Genomic DNA, 13,113 nt, shown 5'->3' with positions numbered 1-13,113 from the left:
ACTTAGTAACAATTTTCCAAACTGACAAGAAGCTCAATAGGCTGGGGCTGTTTTCTCTTGAGCATCAGAGGCTGAGGAGTGACCTTATAGAGGTTTATAAAATCGTGAGGAACATAGATAATGTGAATAGTCGAGGTCTCTTTCCCAGGGTAGGGGAGTCCAAAACTAAAGGAGATAGGTTTAAGGTGCAAGGGGGAAGATTTGAAAGGGACTTGAGGGGCAACATTTTCAGGCAAGGAATGGTATGTGTATGGAATGAGCTGCCAGAGGAAGTGGTGGAGGTATAGATACAACATTTAAAAAGCATCTGGATGGGCACATGAATAGGAAGAGTTTAGGGGGCAAATGCTGGCAAATGGGACTAGGATATCTTAGTCAGCATGGATGAATTGGACCGAAGGGTCTGTTTCTTTGCAGTACATCTTTATGACTCAATGGCTCTATTTCATTTATTCTGACTCTCTGTTTCCTGTTGGGTAACAAATTCTCCATCTATGTTAATATATCATCCCAACACCATATCTTACATGGTAGATATTTATGTGGCACATTATCAGCTGCCTTTTGAAAATCCAAATACATGATCCAGTATCCATCCTTTTCATTACAGCGTCAAAGCACTCGATAAATTTATCAAACATGATTTCCCTTTCACAAAACCATATTGCCTCTGCCTAATTTTGTAATGCTACAACTTTCTTAATAAAAAATCCTAGCGATCTCAGCTATGACAGATATTAGGTAATGGATGTATATTTGCTTGCTGAGCTGGAAGGTTGTTTTTAGACTTTTCGTCATTTTGAGGATGATTGGGAAATGTCTAGGTTTGAACCTAGATCAAAAATTCAGCCAAAAGATTTCACTCTCCAAACATCTGACTCCTCTACCTCTGCCATTGAAGCAGATAATGTTATTCGCATGAACATGGAACATTTTCCAACTCCATCGCTCCGTTCTTCAGACCTGATTTTGGCCCAGTCCTGTCTGTCATCCTGCAAGTTTTAAAGCATGGCATACTGGACTGAATAGACCCCTTTTCAAATTATTATTGGACTGAATCATCAAAAGGTGTGCCTCTGCTAGGCAGCAAATGATCCTTTTGTTCCACCAGTCCCCAAAAGTGTTGAACTTTTACTGTCTTTTCTATCTTAATACAGAGGAGCCTCGATTATCTGAAGGACGTGGGCAGGGATTATTTTATTTGTTTAATGGAATGCTGGATAATCGATGTCAGATAACATCGTTAACCATGCATCGGGACCTTGCAGTCTTGTTTGGGTGATCCGAAATCCAGATAATTGAATGTTGGATAATTGAGGTTCCTCTGTATTCCAGTTGGTTTTCTACTCTAGAGAAAACTGTCCATTTTATCCCCTGATCGCCTATCACCATGACCTGAATAAAACAACTCCCACTGCTGCATCTAATTGGATCAGTAAGATGAGAATAATTTGTTCTCTCTCAGCTCTAATGGGTCTGCTGTTTACTAGACTTCTTAACAAAAAATTGAATTCCAATTGCACGATCTGTCATTATCCTGAACATTATCCTGAGGCTCTGCATGTCCAAGGCAGTAAGGTTGCCACTATGCCACCACCTCCCCCAACAAGAAAGGGGAGGTAATGGCCTCGTTGTATTGTTGCTAGACTATGAATCCAGAGATTAATGTCCTTTAAGGAAGGAAATCTCTAGTCTGGCCTACATGTCACTCTGGACCCACTGAAATGTGGTTGACTCTTAACTGCTCTCTGAGAAATTAGGGATAGAGATTATGGCCTAGTCAGTGACACCCATATCCCATGCCACCTTCATCTACCTCTCGCATTCCCAGCTACCTTCCCCCCACCCCACCCCCACCCCCTGCCATTTACATCTCAGCGTCCTTGGCTCACAAGTCTCATTCCTGATGAAAGACTTACATCTGAAACATCGATTCTCCTGCTCCTCGGATGCTGCCTGACCTGCTGTGCTTTTCCAGCACCACACTCTTGACTCTGATCTCCAGCATCTGCAGTCCTCATTTTCTCCTAATGCTTCTGACTCTACTACCACTGCTGGCAGTGCATTCCATGCACCCACCACTTTTTGTGTAAAGAACCTACCTCTGACATCTCCCGTAAACCTTCCCCAATCACCTTAAAATTATGTCCCCTCGTGACAGACATTTCTATCCTGGGTAACATCTCTGGTTATCCACTCTATCTATGCCTCTTATCTTGTACACCTCTATCAAGTCACCTCTCATCTTTCTTTGCTCCAATGAGAAAAGCCCTAGCTCCCTCAACCTTTCTTCATAAGACATGCACTCCAGTCCAAGCAGCATCCTGGTAAATTTCCTCTGAATGTGCTCTAAAGTTTCCAAATGCTTCATATAATGAGGCGACCAGAACTGAACACATATTCAAAGTGTGGCCTAAGCACGGCTTTATAGAGCTGCAGCATAACATTGTGGCTCTTAAACTCAATCCTGCTGCCAATGAAAGCCTTCTTCACTCAGGTGGCAATTTTGAGAGATCTATGGACATGGACCTGAAGTTTCCTTTTTTCCTCACACTGCCAAGAATCCTGCGTTTAGCCCTGTAATCTGCATTCAAATTCAGCCTTACAAAATGAATTATTTCACATTTCTCCGGGTTGAACTCCATCTGCTACTTTTCAGCTCAGTTCTGCATCCTGTCAAGGTCCTGTTGCAAACTACAACAGCTCTCCACATTACCCACAACCTTCGTGTCATCGGCAAACTCACTAACCCACCCTTCCACTTCCTCATCCATCAAATCAGCAGTGACCCTCCAATATCTTCTAGCAGTCTACACCTTTCTCTTAACTATTTGCTGCTTGGCCATTTAGTGAGTACTCAATAAAATCTTTATCTTGGCACTAATGTTTAAATCGAAATCATTATTAGCAACCATGAGCAGCAAGTGATCGAATACTGAGTCCAACAGAATCCAACTGGAAAAATAATCTTTGCATTGCTAATTGACCAAAACCATTTGCTTCTTGAGTAGTTATGGAAGCTGTTATGAACTTACAGGATTACAAAGGGACCTTGATCATTTAGGCCAATGGGCTGAGGAGTGGCAGGTAGAGGTTAATTGGAATAAATATGAAGTATTGCATTTTGGTAAAACAAACAAGGGCAGAACTTATACAGTTAATGGTAGGTTCTTGGATAGCATTGTTGAACAGAGACCTATGCGTTCAGGTACATAGTTCTTTGAAAGTTGCATCACAGGTATTCAGGGTGGTTAAGAAGGCATTTAGCATGCTTGTCTTCATTGCTCAGACTATTAAGTATAGGAGTTGGGACATTGTATTGAGGTTGGTGAGAATACTTTTGGAGTACAGCGTACAGTTCTGTTCGTCCTGTAATAAGAAATATAGGGTTCAGGAAGGATTCTTGAAGGAATGGAAGGTTTGAGTTATAAAAATAGGCTGGATAGGCTGGGACATTTGTTCACTGAAGCATGGGAGATTGAAGGGTAGAGGTTTATAAAGTCATGGGGGCATAGATAAAGTGAATAGCAAAGGTCTTTTCCCAAGGGTGGGGGACTTCAAAACTAGGGGGCATATTTTTAAGGTGAGAGGAGAAAGATTTAAAAGGGATCTGATTGGCAACTTTTTCACACAGCGGGGGTTCACATGTTGAATGAATTGCCAGAGGAAGTGGTAGATATGGGTACACTTACAACATTTAAAAGACATTTGGACCAGTACATGAAAGATTTAGAGAGATATGGGCAAATTCAGGTTACAATTTCTCCCCCACTGATCTGCTGTTGGTAGTCTGTTTGCATTAGCCCTCATCAACCTAAAGGCTACATCCCTGGATCTCTATCTTCTCTAAAACAGTGACTGAACATCAAGAGTAATGAGTTTCATTGCTTTCTTTTCTCAGAATATCACAGTCGCATTGTTTAATGACAACATTAGAAGACACTACAAAATCAGTAAGTATCATAGAATCCCATCAGTGTGGAAACAGGTCATTCAGTCCATCAAGCCCACACCAACCTTTGGAAGAACATCCCACCCTGATTTACCTTCTATCCTTGTAACCCCACATGTACCAAGGCTAACCCACCTAGCTTGCACATCCCTGATCACAATAGGGCAATTTCCCATGGCCAATTCACCTGACCTGCTCATCTTTTGACTGTGGGAGGAAACCGGAGTACCCGGAGGAAACCCATGCAGACACGGGGCGAATGTGCAAACTCCATACAGCCAGTCACTCAAGTGTGGAAGTAAACTGGGTTCTTGGCACTGTGAGACAGCAGTGCTAACCACTGAACCACCGTGCCATCCTAAAGTACATGTATAAGATCCAAGTATTAAGAGGATAGGCAGAGAATAAGCCTGATAAGACAGGATAAATGAAAAGAAAATACTTGCATTGCCATAAGAACTGGTTACCAGAGGACACCGATTGAAAGAATTTGGCAAAAAAACAACTGACAGGGGACAAGCATTTGTTTTTAGGAAGCAACTTTTTGAAGTCAGAAATACATTGCTGAAGGAGATTTGTTAGTAAAATAAAATCAGAAGCATACTTGAAGTGCAAAAAGGTTTATCAGGAAAAGGTAGGGGAATTATGCAATGCCATTATAGGTACGATGGGTTTAATGGTCTCCAATGCTGTATGATTTTATAAGACATAAATGTGGAAGGTTGAAGCCTTCCTTGCCTATTCTAAGAATACAAATTATTTAATACACAATTGTGCAGTGATTGTAACATAATTCCGTGTGGAAGTGGATTAACTTTGAATCAAACATAAAGGGTGAGGTAGGGAGAGAGAAAGGGTAATGAAATGGACTTGGAGTTGGTGGTGCCAATTAAAAATATCAGCAGAGAGACATGGACCAGGGAGCTAGCTGGTTATCCAGAAACAAACAGGGGAAGATACAGCACTGAAATGGAGCTATGGCATTCTCAAAAAAAGGCCCATAATTCTTTGGAAGCTCAGACACACAAAAAAAGAGGCCAACAAAATTAAGGAATATTCAAAGATGTTGAATTTTCTTTTGATAGAGCTGTAGAAAGAGCTGGAAAGTAGAGCTAGAAGCATGGGGTAGTCACTTGAAAACATAGTGAATAAAAACTGTTACACTCACAGAAACTCACACTGCCTTGGTCTGATGTGTAAAGAGATTATTGAGTAAACAAGGGCTATAGGATGGGAAGTTTAATGTCTGCCCGGGTTTCTGTGGCTGTTGCCAGTTGGAGTTTCCAATAAGAGCACTAATGTTCACCTTAATGTAAAAAAAAATATTGAAAAAATGATTTTAGATTCTGGAATGCGTCACATGGGTTGGTCAGCTCAGATGACACAGAGTGATGTCAACAGCATGGGTACAATTCCTATATCAGCTGAGGCATCGGAAAAAGTCTTGGCTTCTTAACCTGTATTGACCCTTGGGTTAAACACATCGCTTTCTAATGAGAGAGCGGCCCTCTGGGACTATGGAGACCTTAGCATTTACCATTACGCAAATGGGGAATGAAGACAGGGTTGAGCTTCCTTGTGATGTTCTTCAATTGTCCGCACCCACAACCTAGTTATCACTAGGAGAAAGCTAGTGGTCCTTATAGCCATTGCAGGAGGTATCCCTTAGGTTGGAGGAAGGGTAAGTATAAAGCTGGCAGAAAATAAAGTGTCTGAGATGGAAAATATAACTTTTTTTTGTTTATTTTAGCAAAACATGGAAATCATAGAATCCTTACAGCATAGAAGCAGGCTATTCAGTCCTCACCAATGCTCCAAAACACATACAACCCAGACTCATACCTTTACCCTATAACCCTGCATTTCTCATGGCTAATCCACATGGCCTGTATATCCCAGGAATTTAACATAACCATCCCTCCTGACCTGCACATCTTTGGACTGTGGGAGGAAATGGGAGCCCCGGAGAAAACTTGCGCAGACACAGAGAGAATGTGTAAACTCCACCCAATCAAGCCCAGGTCCCTGGCGCTGGCATACCACTGAGCTAGCTAGCTACCATTCCTCATTCCTGAAGAAGGGCTTATGCCCGAAATGTCGATTCTCCTGTTCCCTGGATGCTGCCTGACCTGCTGCGCTTTTCCAGCAACACATTTCCAGCCTAGCTAGCTACCATCACCCATGGTAATGGTAGGTTTTGTTTTGCAAAACAATTACTGAAGGTCTTGTTGACATCCATCTTTCTTGTTTCCAATAATAGGTGCGGTGATCTCAGTATCGTTGTTCTTCCTCGTTAGTGCTGGACTGATGATGGTAATTTTCCAGAAGCAAGGGCAAAGTATCAAAGCTGCAAACCCTTATCAGTCTTCCCAAAGTCTGCTTCAGCAGAACACCGTCTAATTATAGGGCTGCTCGTGAGGTAAAGAGAACTCCATCACATCTCCCTACCAAGGATCTATTGAAAGATGCCCTTATTTTCAGGAAGACATAATCTCTCTGGACCAGCCCCTCACTCCTATATGATTGACTTCAGAAGTGAAACACGGTTGATGTCATTTATGAGTGGTGCAAAGACATGATCTGTCTAATCACTTTCTGTATGTAATGTGGAGGATTTGTAAGCATTACATGATGGGGTCCTGATCTACGATCACTGATCATTGAAACCAGCCATCAGCATTTGCAAAAGACAATTTTCACCTAAAGACTTTGCTGCACTTAAGATTCCTCATAAGCCAAAGAAAAGGAATCCAAAAGCAAGAATGATGACACCTGAAACTCACACTGATTTTTTTGTAAATAGTAGTGAAGATGTTCGAGCAGAAACCCAGAATGTAGGTCACTGAATTGTTTGAAGGAAAACCAAGGTTGACAGCTCAATGTTCCAGGGTCCAGAAGTTTTAGGTGCAATAGGAGGGGGAAGTAGGAGAAATGGGGGTATTGCTGAAGCAATGAGGGAGGATGTCCTTCAAGGGTCTTCAAATGAGGTCATCTGGATAGAGCTTAGAAATAAAAAAGAGATAATTACCTTGCTGGGATTAAACTACAGACTGAACAGTCAGAGGGTGATCGATGAGCAGATATGTAGTCAAATCACCGAAACATGTGAGAGAAACAGGGCTATCGTTTTAGGGGATTTTATCTTTTGCTAAGTTGGCTTAGTGTGAAAGGATTACACAGGGTGGAATTTTAAAAGAGGTTTTTGTGCCAGTACATAGGTAGTCCTACCAGGGAGAGGACAGTGCTGGATCTAATCAAAGAGAGTGAATCTGGTCAAATTTCAGTGGGTGAGTATTTTGGGGATAGTGACCATAACTCAGTAAGTTTCAAAGTCGTTATGGAGAGAGATAAGGATAATGCATAAGTTAAGAGTCTAAATTAGGGGAAGTCCATTTTCAGTATTGTTAGACAGAATATGGACCAAAAGCAGTTAAATGGGATTGGTATAGTTTGGTGTTGGTTGGCATAGATACAGTCGGCCGAAGAGCTTGTTCCTATGCTATATTACTCTATAACACTATCATTCCAGGATTGAAATATTTTTGTTTGTCTCTCAGAGAATCAAGAGATATGGGAATGGGCTGGAAAGTGGAGTTGAAGCCCAAGTATTACACAACGGAACAGGCACAAGGGCTGGGGGGAGTACAAACACTCCAATTTCTTGTGTTTCTTTTCATTCACTGTGAAACTCGAATAATCTGCAAAAGTGTGAAAGCTTATTTAAAAAGCTAATTATTATTATTGAAGTTAAACTTTTTATGTCTATTTTCCATCACACTTTGTATACAGTGTAAGAGATTGAAAGAGTTTTTAAAAAAAAATACATTCCTGGGATGAGGGCATTGTTGTCTAAGCCCATCCCTAACCTTTTTAAGAGTCAACCACATTGCTGTGGGTCTGGAGTCATGTGAAGGCCAGACCAGGTAAGGATGACTGTTTCCTTCCTGAAAAGGCATTAAGGAAACAGATGGTTTTTTTTCTCAACTGTCAGCAATGGATTCATGGTTGTCATTAGATTCTTAATTTCAGACTTTCATTCAATTAAAATTCCACCATCTGCTGTAGTGAGATTTGAACCTGGGTCCCCAGGGCTTCATCTAAATCCCTGGATTATTGGTCTAGTGATCATGCCACCACCTCCCCACTGTTGAGAGCAATACAAGTAACACCTCCCACTGTCATGATGTGAGTGATCATCAGCTGTGGCATTGTGATTAAGTTGCTGGATTAAGCAACAACTCCATACCAGTGGTCTGAAGAACATGGGTTCAAGTTCCACTATGGCAACTGGTGAAACTTGAATTCAATACAAAGCTAGCTTAATTGCGACCGCAGTTGATTGTCATAAAAATCCATCTGGATCATTCATCCCTTTAGGGAAGGGAATCTCTCATCCTTATCTGATCTGCTCTACATGTGACTCCAGACCTATGGCAATGTGGTTGACTCTTAACTACCCCCGTGGACAAATAGGGATGAACAATAAATCCTGGTCTAGATGGACATGTCCACACCCCACAGATAAATTATGAAAATGACTGACTAACATCATTTGTGGCTTCAACAAAGTTAGTCATAATTTTGTAAAAATGTATCTAGTTCCTCTTAATGAAATCAAGCAATTATCGTTTTAAACATTGGTAATCTTTCCTAGACTCACTGATCATAGAACAGTGGGGAAGCTGTTGTGATAGGCACAGGTAAAAAGCTCCATTAAAGACTGAAAAGTCAGATCTGAAAAAGTGGCAGCAAATATTAGCAGAACTCGGAATGAGGCACTGAAGGAGTCCAGGCTGCTATGACAACTAAGAGGCGACATTGTCAAAAAGTCAACTTATAAAGGCTTTCAGGTTGTACAACAATTGTGCATGTGTACCAGAACCTGATCACACCGTCACACAGGCTTTGTGTCCGACAACTAGACTATATTTGAGGATCTGGTGAGCAAAACCTAACCAGTGTTTAAAAAAAAGCTAATTTAGCAGCACACTAAATGTGACACCGAGTGCTTTAATTAATAACCTTTACAAGATTGTTGAAGGATGTGACTATGGAGATCCAAAAGCAGAATTTATACAGAATTGGCACACAGTAATAGGCATTGCTGATGAACCACTGCCACGACTATTGCAGCCTAAGGAACAGCTCACTTTCGGGAAAGCAATATAGCCGATGAGGCAAGCAGAGATCCGAAAGCAGAACAGCGAAATTCTGAAATGTGAAGTGAAATTTTGTTTCAGGAAACTTCTAATAACTACCTAGTTCTTTACACACAGATGAACAAAAGAATGAAATACAACATGGATTACATCTTAGTTCATGGGGAATCCATTGGAGAACATAATCTGATGGTTGGAACAGCTTTCAATCATTAACAAGACATGCCGTTTAATGAAAAGTGTCAAATCTGGAAGTTGCATGTTTGTTACCTTGAGCACATTATTGATAGTGTTATGATTCTGATGGGAACAGTGCATTGTCTCTAGTCCCACTCTCTACAGCTCACAATGTAAATGCAATTGTTCAACCATTCCCAATATGACCACTCATATGCCATTCTCTATTTTAGATTTAGACTAAAATGATCCATCAACCAGATTTCTTTAATAACAGATCACTATTGACCTACTGTAAAACAAAAACTGGGACAAATGATGCAAAATTGGTTGACACATGAATTTTTAAGCTGAAAATTTAAACGTTTATCGCTCCAAATAACCCAAACATTTTAATACTAACACGTGCATACATGCAGACTTACAAGCACCAAAAACAGACTCATTTTTCCAGCAGGTTTCCTTTATGGATAAACAGTGACCAATACTGGTTAGTTGTTGGATAGAGGGGGAGAGACATAAGGTCTGGAATGTTCAGATTGCTGTTGATTTGGTGTCCTGGCATGCATATTGACGCCGCTAGACACATGAGGTTTTCTTCAGGGTTTTGTCAGATTCAACTTGCTCAGAAATACAGTTTTGAGCTATCTTCCAAATGCTCTTCACATGAACAATCATGTTTCACATTGGACACACAACGAGGGTGTTTCAGAAGCAAGCGAAAGGTAAGCTGAGAAACTTTCATCAACAGGCTTTAGCCTCAACTGCAAAACCAGCAAGTTATCTCCAGGTTAAAGGGTGTTTTCAGTTTAACAACACTGTCCTCCTGATTTGAAACAAAATGGTGTTTTAAGCATGATAAGTTGATTTTTTAACTTAGAGCGGCTTACCTGTGTGCAATGCATGGTTGGTTCTGCTATTTTGTTTCCTTCAATTCAATGCCAGAGCTACTGTGATATCATCACTCCTTACTTGGTGTGAATTCCCTATAATGTATCGATCATGTCACTATACACCTTCATTTCCTAAAGAAACAGATATACATTTTGCTAAGAAGCTACACCATGGAAAATAAAGTTGTACCTAAGATGTCACCATTAGAAGGCAAATGTTGTATAAGCTTTTCACTGTACTCCTACAATGGAGTATAAGTGACAATCAACAGTGGCCTAACCAATGTCCTGTACAGTGGCCTCCCAACTCCTGTACTCAACACTCTGACCAATAAAGGAAAGCATACCAAACGCCTTCTTCACTATCCTATCTACCTGCGACTCCCCTTTCAAGGAGTTATGAACCTGCACTCCCAGGTCTCTTTGTTCAGCAACACTCCCTAGGACCTTACCATTAAGTGTATAAATCCTGCTAAGATTTGCTTCTCAAAATGCAGCAACTCGCATTTATCTGAATTAAACTCCATCTGCCACTTGTCAGCCCATTGGCCCATCTAGTCAAGATCCTGTTGTAATCTGAGGTAACCCTCTTCGCTGTCCACTGCACCTCCAATTTTGGTATCATCTACAAACTTACGAACTATACCTCTTATGCTCGCATTCAAATCATTTATATAAATGACAAAAAGTAGAGGACCCAGCATTGATCCTTGTGGCACTCCACTGGTCACAGGCCTCCAGTCTGAAAAACAACCCTCCACCACCACCCTCTGTCTTCTACCTTTGAGCCAGTTCTGCATCCAAATGGCTAGTTCTCCCTGTATTCCATGAGATCTAACCTTGCTAATCAACCTCCCAAGAGGAACCTTGTCGAACACCTTACTGAAGTCCATATAGATCACATCTACCGCTCTGCCCTCATCAATCCTCTTTGTTACTTCCGAAAAAAACTCAATCGAGTTTGTGAGACATGATTTCCCATGCACAAAGCCATGTTGACTATCCCTAATCAGTCCTTGCCCTTCCAAATACATGTACATCCTATCCCTCAGGATTCCCTCCAACAACGTGCCCACCACCGAGGTCAGGCTCAATGGTCTATAGTTCCCTGGCTTGTCCTTACCACCCTTCTTAAACTGTGGCACCACATTTGCCAATCTCCAGTCTTCTGGCACCTCACCTGTGACTATCGATGCACAAATATCTCAGCAAGAGGCCCAGCAATCACTTCTCTAGCTTCCCACAGAGTTGTAGGGTACACCTGATCAGGTCATGGGGATTTATCCACCTTTATGCGTTTCAAAAAATCTAGCACTTCCTTCCAAAATTTGGACGTTTTGCAAGGTGTCACCATCTGTTTTGCTACATTCTATATCTTCCATTTCCTTTTCCACAGTAAATACTGATGCAAAATACTTGTTTAATATCTCACCCATTTTCTATGGCTCCACACAAAGGCGGCCTTGCTGATCATTGAGGGGATCCTATTTTCTCTCTAGTTATCCTTAGCGTATTTGTAAAAACCCTTTGGATTCTCCTTAATTCTATTTGCCAAAGCTATCTCATGTCCCCTTTTTGCCCTCTTGACTTCCCTCCTAAGTATACTCCCACTTCCTTTATACTGTTCTAAGGATTCACTCGATCTATCCTGTCTATGCCTTACATATCCTTCCTTCTTTTTCTTAACCAAATCCTCAATTTCTTTCGTCATCCAGCATTCCCTATACCTACCAGCCTTCCCTTTCACCCTGACAGGAATACACTTTCTCTGGATTCCCGTTATCTCATTTCTGAAGGCTTCCCATTTTCCAGCCATCTCTTTACCTGCGAATATCTGCCCCCAATCAGCTTTCAAAAGTTCTTGCCTAATACCATCAAAATTGGCAATTCTCCAATTTAGAACTTCAACTTTTAGATCTGGTCTATCCTTTTCCATCACTATTTTAAAACGAATAGAATTATGGTCGCTGGCCCCAAAGTGCTCCCCCACTGACACCTCAGTCACCTGCCCTGCCTTATTTCCCAAGAGTAGGTCAAGTTGTGCACCTTCTCTCGTACGTACATCCACATACTGAATCAGAAAATTGTCTTGTACACACTTAACAAATTCCTCTCCATCTAACCCCTTAACACTCTGGCGTTCCCAGTCTATGTTTGGAAAGTTAAAATCCCCCACCATAACCACCCTATTATTCTTACAGATAGCTGACATCTCCTTACAAGTTTGTTTCTCAATTTCCCTCTGACTATTAGGGGTCTATAATACAATCCCAATAAGGTGATCATCCCTTTCTTATTTCTCAGTTCCACCCAAATAACTTCCCTGGATGTATTTCCGGGAATATCCTCCCTCAGCACAGCTGTAATGCTATCCCTTATCAAAAATGCCACTCCCCTCCTCTCTTTCCTCGCTTTCTATCCTTCCTGTAGCATTTGCATCCTGGAATATTAAGCTGTCAGTCCTGCTCATCCCTGAGCCATGTTTCTGTAATTGCTATGATATCCCAGTCCCATGTTCCTAACCATACCCTGAGTTCATCTGCCTTCCCTGTTAGACCCCTTGCCTTGAAATAAATGCAGTTTAATTTATTAATCCTACCTTGTCCCTGCCTGTTTGACTCACTTCTGTTCTCAACTGTACCAGTCTCAGATTGATCTCTTTCCTCACTATCTCCCTGGGTCCCACCCCCCCCCCCCCACCCCACCTTACTAGTTTAAATCCTCCTGAGCAGTTCTAGCAAAGCTCCCTGCCAGTACATTAGTCCCCTTCCAATTTAAGTGCAATCCGTACTTCTTGTACAGGTCACTTCTACCCCAAAAGAGATTCCAATGATCCAAAAATGTGAATCTTTCTCCCATACACCAGCTCCTCAGCCACGCATTCATCTGCTCTATCCTTCTATTCCTGCCCTCATTAGCTCGTAGCACTGGG

General features: G+C 41.5%; 1 protein-coding gene across 2 annotated transcripts in view; it reads left to right on the top strand.

Annotated features, from left to right (window-relative positions):
• Nucleotides 1-8,785, top strand: part of LOC122555231 (disintegrin and metalloproteinase domain-containing protein 12-like) — a 71,745-nt gene extending 62,960 nt beyond the window's left edge. For both annotated transcript variants that reach the window (XM_087996149.1, XM_043701013.2), the window contains exons 13-14: nucleotides 3,902-3,953; nucleotides 6,213-8,785. In XM_087996149.1, coding sequence (XP_087852275.1) covers nucleotides 3,902-3,953; nucleotides 6,213-6,352 — 192 coding nt within the window. In that variant the 3' untranslated portion in view covers nucleotides 6,353-8,785. The remainder of the gene's footprint in view (nucleotides 1-3,901; nucleotides 3,954-6,212) is intronic.
• The last annotated feature ends 4,328 nt before the right edge of the window (nucleotides 8,786-13,113 follow it).

This window comes from Chiloscyllium plagiosum, unplaced genomic scaffold (genome assembly GCF_037043375.1).
Source record: "Chiloscyllium plagiosum isolate Xiang-an unplaced genomic scaffold, Cpla_swu_hap1 HiC_scaffold_1, whole genome shotgun sequence".
Taxonomy (NCBI): Eukaryota; Metazoa; Chordata; class Chondrichthyes; order Orectolobiformes; family Hemiscylliidae; genus Chiloscyllium; species Chiloscyllium plagiosum.
The sequence above is the reverse complement of the archived record's forward strand: the minus strand, read 5'-3'. Positions and strand labels throughout refer to the sequence as shown.